This window comes from Diceros bicornis, chromosome 12 (assembly GCF_020826845.1).
Source record: "Diceros bicornis minor isolate mBicDic1 chromosome 12, mDicBic1.mat.cur, whole genome shotgun sequence".
Classification (NCBI taxonomy): domain Eukaryota; kingdom Metazoa; phylum Chordata; class Mammalia; order Perissodactyla; family Rhinocerotidae; genus Diceros; species Diceros bicornis.
In genome coordinates, this window is record NC_080751.1 from 17,246,973 (window position 1) to 17,262,154 (window position 15,182).

The 15,182-nt window shown below is 49.7% G+C and overlaps 1 protein-coding gene across 15 annotated transcripts in view; it reads right to left on the minus strand.

Annotated features, from left to right (window-relative positions):
* DYSF (dysferlin) overlaps positions 1–15,182 on the minus strand; it is a 201,748-nt gene that overhangs the window by 143,740 nt on the left and 42,826 nt on the right. For 9 of the 15 annotated variants that reach the window (XM_058550970.1, XM_058550965.1, XM_058550968.1 and 6 more), the window contains exons 5-11: positions 11,465–11,579; positions 9,495–9,706; positions 7,700–7,828; positions 7,200–7,262; positions 6,158–6,208; positions 4,252–4,282; positions 3,518–3,633 (exon numbers count right to left, since the gene is read on the minus strand). In XM_058550970.1, coding sequence (XP_058406953.1) covers positions 3,518–3,633; positions 4,252–4,282; positions 6,158–6,208; positions 7,200–7,262; positions 7,700–7,828; positions 9,495–9,706; positions 11,465–11,579 — 717 coding nt within the window. Of the gene's footprint in view, positions 1–3,517; positions 3,634–4,251; positions 4,283–6,157; positions 6,209–7,199; positions 7,263–7,699; positions 7,829–9,494; positions 9,707–10,050; positions 10,144–11,464; positions 11,580–15,182 lie in introns of all 15 variants that reach the window. The other 6 variants (XM_058550977.1, XM_058550972.1, XM_058550975.1 and 3 more) reach the window with 1 other exon arrangement.

Here is a 15,182-nt window from a genome sequence, read left to right on the forward strand (position 1 = left end):
GAATTTTATTGAGCCACTAAATTTGAAGGATCCATTTAAAAAAAATAAAAGGAAAAGAATCAGGAGAGTCAAGAATGCTAAGGGAGGAGAGTTACAAATAAGACATGGGCTCTGGAATCAAACTGGGTCGAGCAACTGAGTAGATTAACGACAGACAAGAGCTCCTGGGATTTGGCAGTGAGTGACCCTCAAGCAAGTGGTTTCAGGGAGGAGAGGTGGTGGGAATCATACTGAAGAGGAGAAGGAGTGAGCAGCTGGTAAGGGAGCGGAGAAAAGGAACGCAGTGTACTCTCTCAAGAAGTTGGGGACAACTGGAAGGAAGGTGAAAACAGCTGGGAGGGGTGGGGAGAAATGGGTCAAGGCAAGGATGTTTTAGGATAGGGACATCTTAAGCCTGATACAGATCAAAGAACAGGAGCCAGAGGACAGGGGCAAGAGAAGAGACCAGGAGGAGCTGATTGAACAAGACGGCGGAGGACAAGGCAAAGGAGGTGGTAGGATGGGGGCTGGGGGATGGGAAGGGAGGGAAGACGAATGAAGATGGGAAATGAGCTGAGGACCGAGGGAGCTTCAGGAGCTCACAGCATCCACCACTGTGCAGCTCTGCCTCTCTAAGGGAGGCTGAGGTTGGAGCTTAGGAAAGAGAGGAAACAACCACTGGAGAGAATGTGATAAGGAGTAAACTGCACTTGAGTAAAAGAAGAGGTTGACAGCACACATGTTCATCCAACAAGCACCTCCACGTGACTTCTGTGACCAAAATGGACCAAGGAGTGTGTGGACAGTGTGTGGTGGGGATGGTGGGGGACACGAGGTGTGGCAGGAGACCCCAGGGGCTAGTAAGCACATAATGAGAATTATGATTATGGATAGGGTCCAGGCCGGAGGAGGGGGAGAGTGTGGCTGGAGGGAGTTGATGGACAGGGAAACTGAGAGGGTCAGGAGGCTGTAATCTCAGTGAGGAAGAACTGTCATTCAGCGAGGGTGAGGGAGGGAAAGAGACAGAAAGAGACTGATGGAGAGAGGGACTTCTGAGCTCAGGATCTCAAAGGAAGTAAGATCAGATGTTGATGGCTCATCAGTGAGGACATGTCACACCTCAGAACAATGGCAAAGACGGGAATCTGCAAGCAAGAACCTTCCTGGACCAGCTCTGCCTGCACCAGGAGTAGGTAACAGCCCAGAAGATGGGAAGAAGGGGAAATAATCAATGAAGCAGGCTTCGGAGGAGGAGGCAGTGCTGAAGTTGGGCAGGGCTGCTGTGACGGGGCAGCTGCCGTGAGAAACCAAATGATGGCTGCCCCTCCCATCCTGAGACCCACAGAGAGTTGGAGCAGAAAATGGAGGCTTCCCTCTGAGTTAGTTTCAAGAGAAGTGGCTTCATCAGGGAAAAATGAGGGTCTGGTTAATGGGAAAAGAAGGAAGGAGTGTTTTAGAAAAGGATAATAGATTCAGAGATGCCACATAGAAGGAGCAAGAAGGTGCAATGTCTGGAGAGACGGGCTACAGAGGGACAGGGCTGGACTGCATGGGATGAGAGAGCAGGGACAGGTGCCCTGGGGTGGGGCTTGTCCCCCAGAGCTCCATCGGCCCCCTGCAGAGCACCATGGGTTCTCCCTCCCCTAACCCTTTCCACTGTGGCTTCCTGAGCTCTTGTCATCAAACAACTCCTCACTTTAACATCCTCATGAAACTTTCTTCAGCCTCCCCAATTACACACGGCTTTCCTGCCACCTCCCCACCGCCCTTTGCCCTGAAGATCCACTTTGTCCACTCCTGCTTCTCCTGCTCCTCCTGGCCATCACAGGCTGGGAAGAGAGGGACACACCTTGCAGCTGCTCCATTCTCCCATCACCACCCCACCAGCTCTCCTTTCTGGAAGTCCACACCACCCACATGGTTCTCACTGCTATCATCCACCACGCTGAGGACACGTGCTCACCTTCCCTTGATGACCTCAGTACTCCCTCACCGTTTTCCTAATTATTCTCCAATTCTCCCATAAGATAATCAACATCCATGTGGACAAGTCATTCACAACACAGTTCTTTGTCCTCCACCAACAGCAACTTAATCTCCCCTCCCCTTCAGCTGCTGGAGGCAGGGCCATATCTCAAACCTCCAGCCACTCAGAACCAATCCTCTAGCAGAAGCTTGACTGCTGAAACCCTTCTCTGAAGACAGCTTCCAACCTATCCACCTCCTCCAACTGGCCCCTCGCACGGAGTGAGGCACCCAATCAGAGCCTGGCACAAAACAGGCGCTCGATACATGTGTGTTCCCTAGCCCTCCCCTACTCTTTGTCTTCCTCATCAGCTCTAGGTCGTGTCCTGCATCCTCCCTGCCCAGCACCAGCAGCCATGCCCAGATACCCTGGCTACATCAGTCCTGTGCTCCAGCACCCGTGCCTTGCCCACACCCGACACCTCCACCATCCACCTGCCTCTCTTCTGCTTCTAGGCCACTGAGTACCATGAAGCTCTACTACAAAGTCTCCAACCCAGAGTGAGCACTCCTGTGTCTGCTCAGAAATCCTTCTATTTGTATCTAATTAACCTCTCATTCCTCTCCCACAACAACTATTCCAAACCTTTCCTCCTCTTCCCAAACAGACAAAGATGCTGATCCCTCCCCAACTCTAAACACCTTTGCTGATTCTTAGCACTTCCAGCTTATAACTTTACTCAGTGACCTGTAAAGATGATAACAAAGGGCCGGCCCCAAGGCTTAGCGGTTAAGTGCGTGCACTCTGCTGCTGGCGGCCTGGGTTCAGATCCCGGGCACGCACCGATGCACCGCTTCTCCGGCCATGCTGAGGCCTCGTCCCACATACAGCAACTAGAAGGATGTGCAGCTGTGACATACAACTATCTACTGGGGCTTTGGGGGAAAAAAAATAAATAAATAAAATCTTAAAAAAAAAAAAGATGATAACGAAATATTCTTTGGCAATAAAATTCAGGCTACAATACAATATATAGAGAATAACCTCACTTTTGCAAAAAAGAAAAATACACATGAATATCCTTCTGGGAGGATATGCAAGATGACATTAATAACAGCTCTCTGTGAGTGGTAGAATTATGAGTGATTCATTTTTTTATTTATACTTTTCCACACGTTCCACATTTCTCATAACTATCATGTTTTCTCTTTTTTTGTGTGAAGAAGATTAGCCCTGAGCTAACATCCACTGCCAATCCTCTTCTTTTTGCTGAGGAGGACTGGCCCTGGGCTAACATCTGTGCCCATTTTCCTCTACTTTATATGGGACACCACCACAGCATGGCTTGATGAGCGGTGCATTGGTCCACGCCATGGATCCAAACCTGCGAACCCCGGGCCACCAAAGCGGAGCACACAAACTTAACCACTGGCCCCTATGGTTTTCATGATAGGGCTGGCCCCTATCATGTTTCTTTTAAATCAGAAAAACTAAAGTTGTTTTATTTGTTTGTTTGGTGCCTCCACTGCTAGGTGGAGGTGCTGTGAGGAGGACCCAGGGAAATGTACTCACAGGAGCTTCGTCTCCAGGCCCCAGCACACAAAGGCTTGCTTTCAGGTAGCCTCTGGCCCCGGCAGAGAAATCATCAGGGTCTGAGAGCAGCAGCCACTTCCTGAGATAGGCATGTCCTAGGAGAGACAAGCTCCATTGATTATAGCAGGATGGGAAGGACCAAGTGTACGCCCACATCCGGGAGCCAAGGGCGGACTACATTTGGGTGAGGTGAAGGACTCCTCCACTGGGATACGGGCGCAGGACTCAAAGTCTAGCATCAAAAGGTGCTTTGAGTATTCGCGCGAGTCTGAGTCAGAAATGTTAATAGACACCCCTATACGAGGCTGCAAAGCCAATTCCAGGGTCATTTTCCTCCGTCTCAGGAAGTGACCAGACCAGAGCAGAAACTAGGGCGTGGGGAAGGCAAATCCCAGACTTGTCATCCAGACTTGTCACCTCTGTCTGAGGTGACCCCAGTTTCCAGCAAACCTTGCTTGGGGCCTTCCAGACTTAGCACTAGTTGGGCCAACTGAAACCCACCTGATGGTCTGACCCTCCTAAGGGCCTGTTTTACCCAGAAGATGAAAGCCTGCCTTCTCCTCATTCTTGCGGCTCTCCCCTCCAAGATCAAACTACAGCTCTAACATCTAAAACCCCCAAAGAGAAAGGGTGAGTGTCCCAAATGGGTGTCCCTAAGCAGCCTCCAGAAGCAAATGCAAGGATATGACCACAATGATGAGGACATGACTCACGGGGCTCTCGATAGATGGCACCCATGTCCATCTGAAATCAAAGAGAGGAAACGCACATCAAACTCTTGCCCTCAGAGTGTTAAATAAAGTATGGTGCATTACACCATCCCATTAAAAACCATGTTTTGAAGAACATTTGGAGACATGAGGAAACGTTCATCATTTGATAGTACATGGGAAGAAAGCAGAGTACATTCTGGTTGAAGTATGGTAAAGTATATCTATGCATAGAAAACAAAGAGCAAAGTAAATACAACAACAGGTAACTGTGCTATCTCTGGGTGATAGATTTGGGTGGTTTTTATTTTATTTTTATTCTTTCTTATATTTTACAATTTTCTATAAAAAAATCATAGGTTCATGGGATATCGTTAGTGGGGGAGGCTGTGTGTTTTATGGGGGTAGAGAGTACATGGGAACTCTGTACTTTCCACTCAATTCTGCTATGAACCTAAAACTACTCTAAAAAATTTTTTTTAATCATGGAACTTTTATAATTAGAAAAAAATGAAACTAATGTTTCTACCTTAACCTTCGGGTTCTCAGAATAGGAATGTGTTTCAAAGATCAGAGACTCAAACATAAGTAAGACTCCATTTGTTACAGAATGACTCGGGTTCAATCCCATTCCTTTTAAAACTACTTCTCCAAGAAAACAGACTTAGTTTTCTGTCTTGTGACTACTTCCCAGAGAAGGGGCCATATTTTATTTGGCTAGCAGGGGAGGTTAAAATAAGCCTGTGCCCTTTCTTCCCATGTGTTAAATGCCTGAAGATTTGAAAATGAGAGAATCAGGAAGAATGACATTAAAACACCATTCATGAAGGTCTCCATTGCTAGTCGCCTTCCCTGTATGTAATCTGTTAAGCATTCCCATGAGCTGAGTCACAGCCAGTTCTCGGTCCTCCGCAGAGCACTGTTCACGTCTGCACGGTCTGGGACAAGTGAGGGGGGCAGGCTCCCCCTCTCCACTGCCCCCACCCTGATCCCCTGGACTCCAGCTCTGGCCCCACTCCCAACCCACAGTGAGGGTAAAGTTCAGGGACAGAGTGCTGGTGTCACGCTGGCCCCAGATGGTCAGATTAGGAAGAGGGCGGCCTAAACTCAAATCCCACGCCACCTTCCCGGATGTCAGGACAACCAGGAATGAAAAATAAGAAGCCGAATCCCCCCTGCTGGAAATAAGGGAAGAGCTCTCCCTCCTCTCTCTTTTTGTCAGAACATTTACCATACCAACCTTGTCAATGTAAACACTTCCTCTGTCTCTTTGAAGAGATCTTTTTAGAAACTAAATAAGCTTTTTGTGAGCTGCATGACCCGGGAGTGTCTCTCTCAAGGCTCTCCCAGTCCCTGTGGGAAGGGCAGAGCTAACTTCAGTGTGCGCTGGGCTCCAAGTTGTAAAACTACCTCCCATCATAAAAATGCAAGCTTGTTTTCGGTTTTTTCCTCTGGAGAAAGTCAATTAGCTAACACAGATGGTCTCCCCAATTCCAAGATCAAGTTAGGATGAACTGTGTGTGACCCACGGTGCTGTCCAGTCCTCTGACTTGAGGACTAGTGATTGTTTATCTTGAGGACGTGTATGGAATTGGTTGCATCTGGCTGGCTATATGAAAAGATTTCTTTCTGTCTTTACTGTCTCTTCACGGAGTGCCTGTGATGCGCTCCACAATCTGGTTTAATGCTTCTTCAATAATAAAAATGTTTTCTTTCTCTGCTACCTTTGTGGAGAGGATTTCTGGGCTGGGAGAAGATTTTGTTTTGTTTTTTCTTTTAATTATATTTCCTCAACACAGACCAAGACCTTCAGGATCTCTGGAGCACCGACCCCTGCACCTTGTCCACAGAGCCTCCACTCACGTGGATAAGCGAGAACCGACCACTGTCAAAGAGAAGAACTAATTACCCGGAACTCCCCAATGAGAGCATCTGTCCGGAGGGACCGGGAGTCCACCACCTGGAGGGAAAGATAAAGCAAAACTCTCATTGACAAGAAAGGGCCCAATCCAATAGCTCTTCCCTCCCAAATAAGAAAGCCAACCCTTAGCTAGCACTTGCTCTGGTCCAGAGAGTGTCCTGAGCAATGTTAACCCTCTCAAGAACCCCGCAAGTAGGTCCTATTCTGATCTGCATTCTACAGGTGAAGAAACAGAGGCACAGAGAGATGGCAGGACCTGCACAGAGTCACACAGCCCCTCAATGGCACAGGCAGGACTGGAATCCAGGCACTTGGGCTCCAAAGCCCACGCTTTTTTTTTTTTTTTCTTGCAGGGAAAGAGTTACCCTGAGCTAACATCTGTTGCCGATCTTCCTCTTTTTTTTTTACTCTCCAAAACCCCAGTGCATGGTTGTATATCCTAGTTGTACATCATTGTAGTTCTTCTATGTGAGCTGCAGCCACAGCATGGCAACTGACAGATGGGTGGTGTGGCTCCACGACTGGGAAACGAACCCAGGCCTCCAAAGCAGTGAAAGCATCAAACTTTAACCACTAGGCCATCAGGGCTGGCTCCCAAAGCCCACGCTTTTTACCACCAGACTTTACTGCCTTTCAGAGGGAAGAAAAAAAAGAGCTGAGGCCCAGAGAGAGAAAATCTCGGCCAGAAGCAGGCAAATGGACAAACCAAATACGATGAAAATCAGAGTGTCCACTGCAGGCATGATTTCAGGACCTGACCTGAGGCACTTGGGGCGCTGAGCAGCCGGGGTCTCCCCACTGGGCTGCTGCCTCCATTTGAGCTGCTGAGTCATTTCTATGACCTGCAGAGCTTAACAGTGAGCTGCCCCACATCACCCAGGCCCCGGGGCCTGAAGGCTTCTCTCACACACATGCACACTCATGCACACACACACGCACACATACTGACAGGCACACACACATGTGCACGCTGACATGCATGTGTGTGCACACATAGCCCACAGAGAACGCCTTGACTGCTGAGACATACCGTGATAAAGATGGGCTCATCAAACAGCTCCGAGGGAGAGTCAAACACGTTGAAGAAAAGAGTCTGTTGGTTCAGGGAGAAAGGGAGACACACGAGTGCACGCTGACCCCCAGGCTGGGAAGAGGGTCGGCCACACCCACAGCCTTCAGGTCTGGTCCACACAGAAAGTGTGTTGTGAACTCAGCCTGGCCCTGAGCTCTGGGGATTCGACAAGTTCTGGAGTGTTCCACCCCTGACCTCTCAGAGGTTGTCATCTCAGGGACAGCTGGGTGGCTCGCCCTACAGGAAGACAGAGATGAGGAGCAGCAGGAGCACAGGGCAGGAATAAGAACTGGAACCGTCTCTCCAGTTCCTCAGATAACCTACTCAGGACCTGGCACACCGCTCGACCCAAAGTTAGCACCATATGTAAAAACTGAAAGAACTTCCAGGTGTCTGCTGTGTGCTCCCAACCTGGAAGGCCCACCAAGGTCCCAGCCCTAATAAGCAGCGTCTCCCACCTCGTTGAAGACTGGGCTGTTTCCCTTATGGATCCGAGTCCGCTTGGTCTGCCTGGCAGCGGTGACCTTGACCACAGGCTTGATGTTCACGCCTGGCAGCTGGCGTCCCGCGATCACCTGGACTCTGATCTGAAAGCCAGGAGGAGGCATGAGCAGGAGGAAGGGGGAAGTAGTCAGGTGCCCCACCCCCCAACCAAGAGAGTCAGAAATCTCGGGACCATCCTCTCTGCTGGCTTCTTGGGAAGGATATTCAAAAGGAATTAGGAAGAGCATTGTAAGAACAACCATATTTTCCCACCAAAGTGCCTTGCATCTATGAAATCCCATAGTTCTGCACAAGAGCTGCCAGGCTGCCCCAGACAAGCTGCTAGCACTAAATCCCAGTGGGCCAAGGATGCAGCCCCGGGTCATTGCGTGCAGCCATCAGCACAAGCCCCACCTCGGACCCCTTGATGCTGACATTTTTAAGTGGCTTGAACATGCTTCACTGAAAATTCCCTCAGAGGTCAAACTTACGTAGTGACATGACCCCACTTTATTCTTTATGTCATAAGATGCAACACTTTCTCACATTCTGAGAGATAAGAGTTTTCTTCATTCAACTTTAAGTAAATGAAGGTTTTGTGAATATCTGTGCTTCCAAATTTAGGCAAAATATTTAAAAAGATGAAATTTTAAAACATGAAAACAACTTTCATTAAAAAATAAAATGTTTACTGGTTCTAATTTCTAATCAACAGTTATTTCTTATTGATCAACTCTTTTTTAAAAAAATAGGATACTAAAATAGAATAATATATTATTAATAACAATAGGAAGGTAGGTGAGTGATTTTTATGCTCTTCATTGTACTGTATTTTCCAAATTTTCTACAATAAACATACATTAATTTTCTAAGGAGAAACAAAAGCAATAAGAACATGTCTTGGGAATAATAATAATAAAAAATTAGAATTTTGTCTCTCAGGTAAACATAGTGGTTATAACTAGCACTTTTAAATTTAAATTACCATGATTTAGAACTGAAATAAATTTTTACAATTTGTTGTAGTTAACAAATAAAGATTTAAGTTTTCTATTTTGAACTTTAAAAGTAGTTCTGAGGAGTTAAATATCACTAACTGCAACTACGTCAAAACGGAAAATTCTGTAGAAAAGAAAAAGAATAAGCAAAGCACCAAAATCAAAAGGCAAATTAAATGGCATGGATTTTTGGATAAAAATAGGTCAAAGAGTTAACATTAATAGTTTTATTCCGTGAAGAGCTTGAACAAATTCCAAATTCCACATGACTTTCAGAAAAATCCATGGCTGTAAGTAGGAGAATGGAGAGAGGGAGAGAAAAGAGAGCTAGATCCGGCTTCTTAGATCTGGGGACCCTGTTCAAATGCAGATTCTGACTCAACAGGTCTGGGCTGGGTCCATGATCCTGCATCTCTAGCAAGCTTCCAGGTGATGCTGATGCTGCTGGTCCAAGGACCACACTTTAAATAGCAAGGAGCTAGCCAGCTAGATAAACTGGTTAGAAAAACAGATGACAGGTGTCAAGATACACCGAATCTCTGCAGTGACTTTTCTGTATTTAAGAGCAAAACCATGGACTGGGCAGAGGCTTGTTCTGAGGCCCCAAGATGTGAACTCCCCATTTAGCATCTGCCCAGGGCCCAGGGCAAGCAGATTCCCACCTAGGAGAGCCCTTAGGATCTTCCCCGAGGCTGGACAGACAGGCTGGCACGGGCACTAGCAGCTGCTGATGGCTAAAGGAGGAGACTGCGGTCAGAGAGTCGCCCATCACCTGGAAGTCCTGCGGCTTGTCCGACAGCAGCTTTCTGGGCGTAGGCGTGCTTCTCCTCCTTCTCCCCCCAGGGTGGTAGGGGGGAGGATGGGAAGGGGGCTTCTTCGGGGTGGTGGGATCCCCTGGGCCTGGGGCTCCATTCTGATCCAGGAATGGCTCTGCCTCATCTCCCGTGAGCCCCTGGTCCTCGGTGTCCTCCTCTCCTCCTGTGTCTGGGAGGAGAGGGTGCTAATGAGGGCTGGGTCCCTCTGGCCTTTGGGACCCCGCCCAGCCGAAGGAGGATCCAAAGACCCACCACCCATCTCCCCTGCCCCTCTCCTTCCCCGCAGGTGAGCCAGGATGGATGAGGGAGAAAGAAGAGGAGCTTCTGACAGTTAAAACTTGAGGGCGGTCAGTCCAGTTAGTCGACAGGAAGCAAACAGAATGGCCCTAGCCCTCCCACCGTGTCCTGCAGGATGAGCCCTTCTGGCCACCTCGCCCACTCTCGTGAGCTGACGATGGCAGAAGTGAGCTGGTTATGGGCGGTAGAATCGGGACAGCCTGGCCCATGCCTCACCCGTGGGGGCCTGCCACTTCTTTCCAGAGTATCTCGTGTCCACGGTGCTTTCACTGAGCAGGGACCAAGTCTCGGCCCGGCTCTGTCCCCCACCTGGCACGTGGGCAGAGCACAGCCCCAGGAGGGCAGAGGGGAGCTGGGTGAGGGGAGCCTACCTACAGCAGCACCCCCACCCCAATGCTGCTCTCCCCACCTTGCCCCAGCCTGGCACAAAGCTCAGAGACAGTTGCCATGTCTGTCGGGGAATGTCCCTCTCACAACCTTCCAGGCAGGGCTGGGCATTGGTCACCTCTAGGAGCCTTCTCCATATGGCCCGAACCTAACTCTGTCAGATCCACCCCAAAAGTGGTCCCAGAACATTGGGGGCCCTCCACCCCCCGACCCTCTGTCACCAGGAGCACTCCTTCTCCCCCACCTCAACCTATATCCTAGTCCAGAGTCATCTCCCCACCTCCAAGCTCAGACGGTGCCAAGTTCAACAAGACGGGCCCTGCTCTCCCTCCCTCACCAACAGCCCCACACGGGGCTGGGCTCCAGAGCAGGCCTAGGGCACACCAGAGACAGGGGCTGCTCGGGTTTAATGCTGTGTTTGCCTCCAGCTCCCTTCACCACAAGAGAAACTCTAGAATCTTTCCCAGGGGCAAGTCCTCCTCCGGCCCATCTGCATGACTTCCTGCCCACCCCAACAGGCTGGACCACATGGATGCCTTGCCAGCTTCCACACTCAGGTCCCCCACTGCCAAGCCAGCCACCTCGGCTGGGTCCTTGCTTGACAAGGCCAACAGAGGCGAGTGAAGAGAGCTGAAGCAACCTTGGGACATGCTAATTCAGCCTGCTCATTTCACAAATGAGAAACTGTAGGCCCAGAGAGTGAGAGTGGCTGAACCAAAGTCATACAGCTATTTGGTGTCAAAGGCAAGACTGGAACTCATGTCCCCTGACTTCAGCCCAGGCCTCTTTCAAGGAAAACCCAGCTCTTTTGTCACATGTCATCACCAAAATTCTGCTAGGTGCCAGGGCAGGGAAGCATTCAGCTCTGGGGAGTAGGTGGGGCCTCAGGTATCACATAGGACAGACCCCACCCCACCCCAGGCATGCCCTCTAAAGCTCTCACCCATCTGGAGCTGCTCAGTGCAGAGCTCCCAGCCCAGGCCCAGCCCCTTCCCTGGACAGTGGGGGTGGGGGAGGGCATCCTCACACGAATCCTAGCAGCACCTAGGGGAGCACGCCTCCCGCCCCTTTTTTCTGCAAGGTAGAAGTCAGCTCTAAAGACTCCCCACCCACCCACCCACCCACGTGCTCTCTTCTCCAGGCCTGGGCAGGCCCCAACCTGGGCAAGGCACCCCATTCCCAGGCTCAGGTGCCACTGCTGAGCTTCTTCCCTCGGCCCCACCAGGGTGAGGGGGCTCCTCACCAGCCAGCATATCCATGTCGGGCAGAGTTGGGGACGGTTCCAGAGGCGCAGAGGGTGGGAACAGGGGCACGGCTCCGGGGAGCGGCGTGTAGGACACCTGCAGGACCAGCGAGGCCTGGAAGAGATGGGGAGGCAGGGGGCAGCAGGTCAGTGCATTGGCCTTGGACCACCGCCCTCCAGCATCTCTCCTGTTCCTTTCATCCCTCCACCAAGGAAGATGGCTCTGACAGGGGTCAGGTTTGCAGGAGGCTATGGCAAAGCCACCCCCAGGGGCCCATCAGCATAGACAGGTGGTTAAGAGTACAGAATCTGGAGTCAGGTTCTACCACTCAGAAGCTGTGCAACCTTGGGCAAGATCTGTAACCTCTCTGTGCCTCAGTTTCCTCATCTGTAAAATGGGAGTAGTAATAGCAACAGCACCTTCCTCATAGGGTCAAATGACAATTAAATTGGTTGACAGAGCACCTAGTAACCTTCTATAAACAAATCAGCAATTGAAAAAAAGCTCTCCTGTAGGATTTTTCCAGTCTCAGCCTAGGCTCATCTTCAGGAAAAAGCCCGCTTGGCCACTCTGCTCAGCTGAGGGCCTTCCCCTGCTTCTGCACACACAGCTCAGCCTTGCTCTGCTCAGGTCCCAGCTAGCACTGAGAGGGTCTCAGGGTACCACTCGCCTATCTGAGCCCTCTGACCTCCCAGAAGCACCTCTGTCCCCCATCTCACCCCAGCTGTTCTGGCTTTGACCAGCCGAGAGGAGAGTGACTGTCACACCATTCCCATGGACCGGGGGAAGGCTGCCTTGTGCTCCCACCCCACCCAACCCCCCAAGAGCCCTGCACGGTTCAAAGGGGCCCCTGAACCTGGAGAAAAGGCCCAGCCTCAGCCAGCTCCCCAGCCACGCAGCAACTAGGCCAGTGGGGGCCTGGCCGAGCTTTCTCTGGTCCCACAGGTCCAGCACACCTCCTGGGGCAGCCTTCTTATCAAAGCAATAAATGCTCTATTCAAGAACATTTGGAAATTATAAAAACTTTAAGGAAAAGAATGCAAAAAGAAAAAAAATTGCCATAATTCCACCACTATTCACGTTTTGATATAATTCTCTCCAATCTTTTTGAATGAATAGTGTACAGCTCTGCTGTGTATAAATGCTTTTCTTTTACTTAATGTCAGACAATAAGTATCTCCCCAGGTTTTGACAAACCCATTATAAACATAATTGTTAATTATGCCTTAACAGAATTGTTAATGACGCATAACATCGTCTGAGCTGCTCAGCACAATTCACTAGACGTACATCTCTACCATCTGCCCGGAGACTGCTGGAGCGGATCCTAATCCTGAGACGCAAGGGGCTGAAGGCCCGGAATGTATGCAGATCTGGGGCGTGAACTTTCCGGATTGGGGCCCGGGCAAGGGCAGCCAGGCTAAGGGAAAGCAGGAGGTGTGAAGGTGGGGCTCATAATAACGACGGAGGAGGCCGGAGGCAGCTCCGCACCGCAGGGACCAGGGAGGAGGCAGGCACAGCAACGAGACCCTTGAAGCCCCGGATCCGAGGCATTGCCCTAACGGCTATGCAAGTTCCTGAACCACCACCAGGTGTCGCCACTTGAGCAGCCTGCGCGCCCCACACCCTGAGCTCCTGCAACCCAAAGAACCGAAAAGAACAGCATCCCCGGCCGCGGCTGATGCCCAGACCCGCCCACTGCCAGCCCGACTCCGGGAGACTCCAATTCAGGTCAGGGGCGGGCCTGGGCATCTGTATTCATCACTCCACCAAAAGGCAATTTGAGCTCTTTGGAGCAATAACTGATTCCACGGCTAGGCCAGGGAAAGTAGAAGATGACCCTGGAGCATCTTTTTATGCCAGAAAACAAGGAAATACTCAAAGAATGATAGAAACGTGCCGAAAGGACACAGAAGCCTGCTTTCAGGGGCTCCCACTGGCAAAATCTGGGACAATTTAAACAGGTAAATACATAATGATAGTAACAGTTTAAACCATTGAATAAAATAGGAATACATGAATCCATATGGAAATAAATAAATAGGACAGGAGGAAGCTTTTCCTTTCAGTGGAAGGCCAGCTGACCGATGCAGACAAAAAGAATAATTGATTTAGGATATCACCATTTAACAACCATCAGAACAATAATTAATCCAACCAAGAAGCAGCAATAGGTGTTAAAACTGCTGAGTAAAAGATGGATGAGGAACAGGGTATTGACAGAGTCACAAGTACCGCCCCACACAATTCTTACTTATTAGAGAGGGGACTGGGTTCATGACGAGTGGAGAAACCCAGCAAATGCTACCCTAATCAAATGATCGAGGCTAACAGCGCAGTAACGGAACAAAGCAGAGTCAGGCCACCCTAGGTTACAAAGAGGGCAGCACAGCATCCCTGGGTTCTATTCCTGCCAGACACGCACGGCCTACACCTAGTGACCAGGAAACACTGGGCAAACCCAAACTGGGGGACACTCTGCAAGACAACTGGCCTGTATTCCCAAAAGCGCCAAGGTCACAAGGTTATAGAAGTCAAGAAAGCCTGAGAGGAATTCTCCCAGAGGCAGGGAGACTAAAGAGACAAAACAACTAAAACAACACATGAGCCTTAATTGCTGTAAAGAACACTTGAAAAAATGGATGAAATTTGAATCGGGGTCTGTGGATCAGAAGGTGGAGCTGTATAGACATTAATTTCCTCATTTTGGAGGTTGTATTGTGGTTACGTAGGAGAAAGTCCTTAATCGGAGAAAAGACACACTAAATTCAGGATGATGGGCCAGATCAGCAACTTAGTCTCAAATGGTTTAGGACAAAATATTCTTTATGCTATTCTTGCAACTTTTTGCTGAACCTTAAATTATTTTAAAATAAAAGGTTAAAAACGTCTGAGAACTCTGCTTCTGCTATAACCACGGGAATCTCACTCAATGGAGACAAATAAAGCCCCCACCCGCTCATGCTGATTCCCACACTACAGAAGTAGAGTGGGATCAGGACCAGCCGTATAGTTTGCAGGCTCAGTGCAAAAGGAAAATATGGTCCCTTGTTAAAAGTTTATCAAGAATTTCAAGATGGCAACAGCAGAGAATTAAACCAAGCATAGGCCCTGACTGCGCATGAGGCTGGCCTTTTGTGGGGTGTTTTCTTGGGTGCATCTGAAAGATGGGGAGTAGGGTCCCACCTGACACATCGGGCCTGACCCATTCATTCATTAATTTGCTTATTCATTCTCTCCACAAATATGTATCGAGCACCGACAAGGGGCCAAGTACTTCAAGACACATAGAAGGGTACTTCTATGAACAAAGCAAAAGCTCCTGCCCCCGTGAAGCTGACATCTTGGCAGAGAAGACAGACAATAAATAATAAATGAAATAAACATATAAATTATACAGTATGTTAGAAAAGAAGAATTAAACCAGGGCAAGTGGGATCAGGGGAGTGGGGGGTGGGAGTGTGCAGGTTGCAGTGTTAGATCAGGTGGTCTGAGTAGACCCCAGTGAGGTGAGCAGAGTTGAGCAAAAACCTGAAGGGAGCACAGCTTGGCTGCCCTTCAGCCTCACGTTCTTCTAACGCTCGGTCACCAAGGTCCTCTGACCCTGGGGCCAGATCTCCTTGAAGAACATGCTTTCCTATTTCTCAGGGCTTGCCCTGCCTACCCACCCCTCCACACCACCTGGGGGCTTCTGGTACACCATCTCTGTGCTCTGTG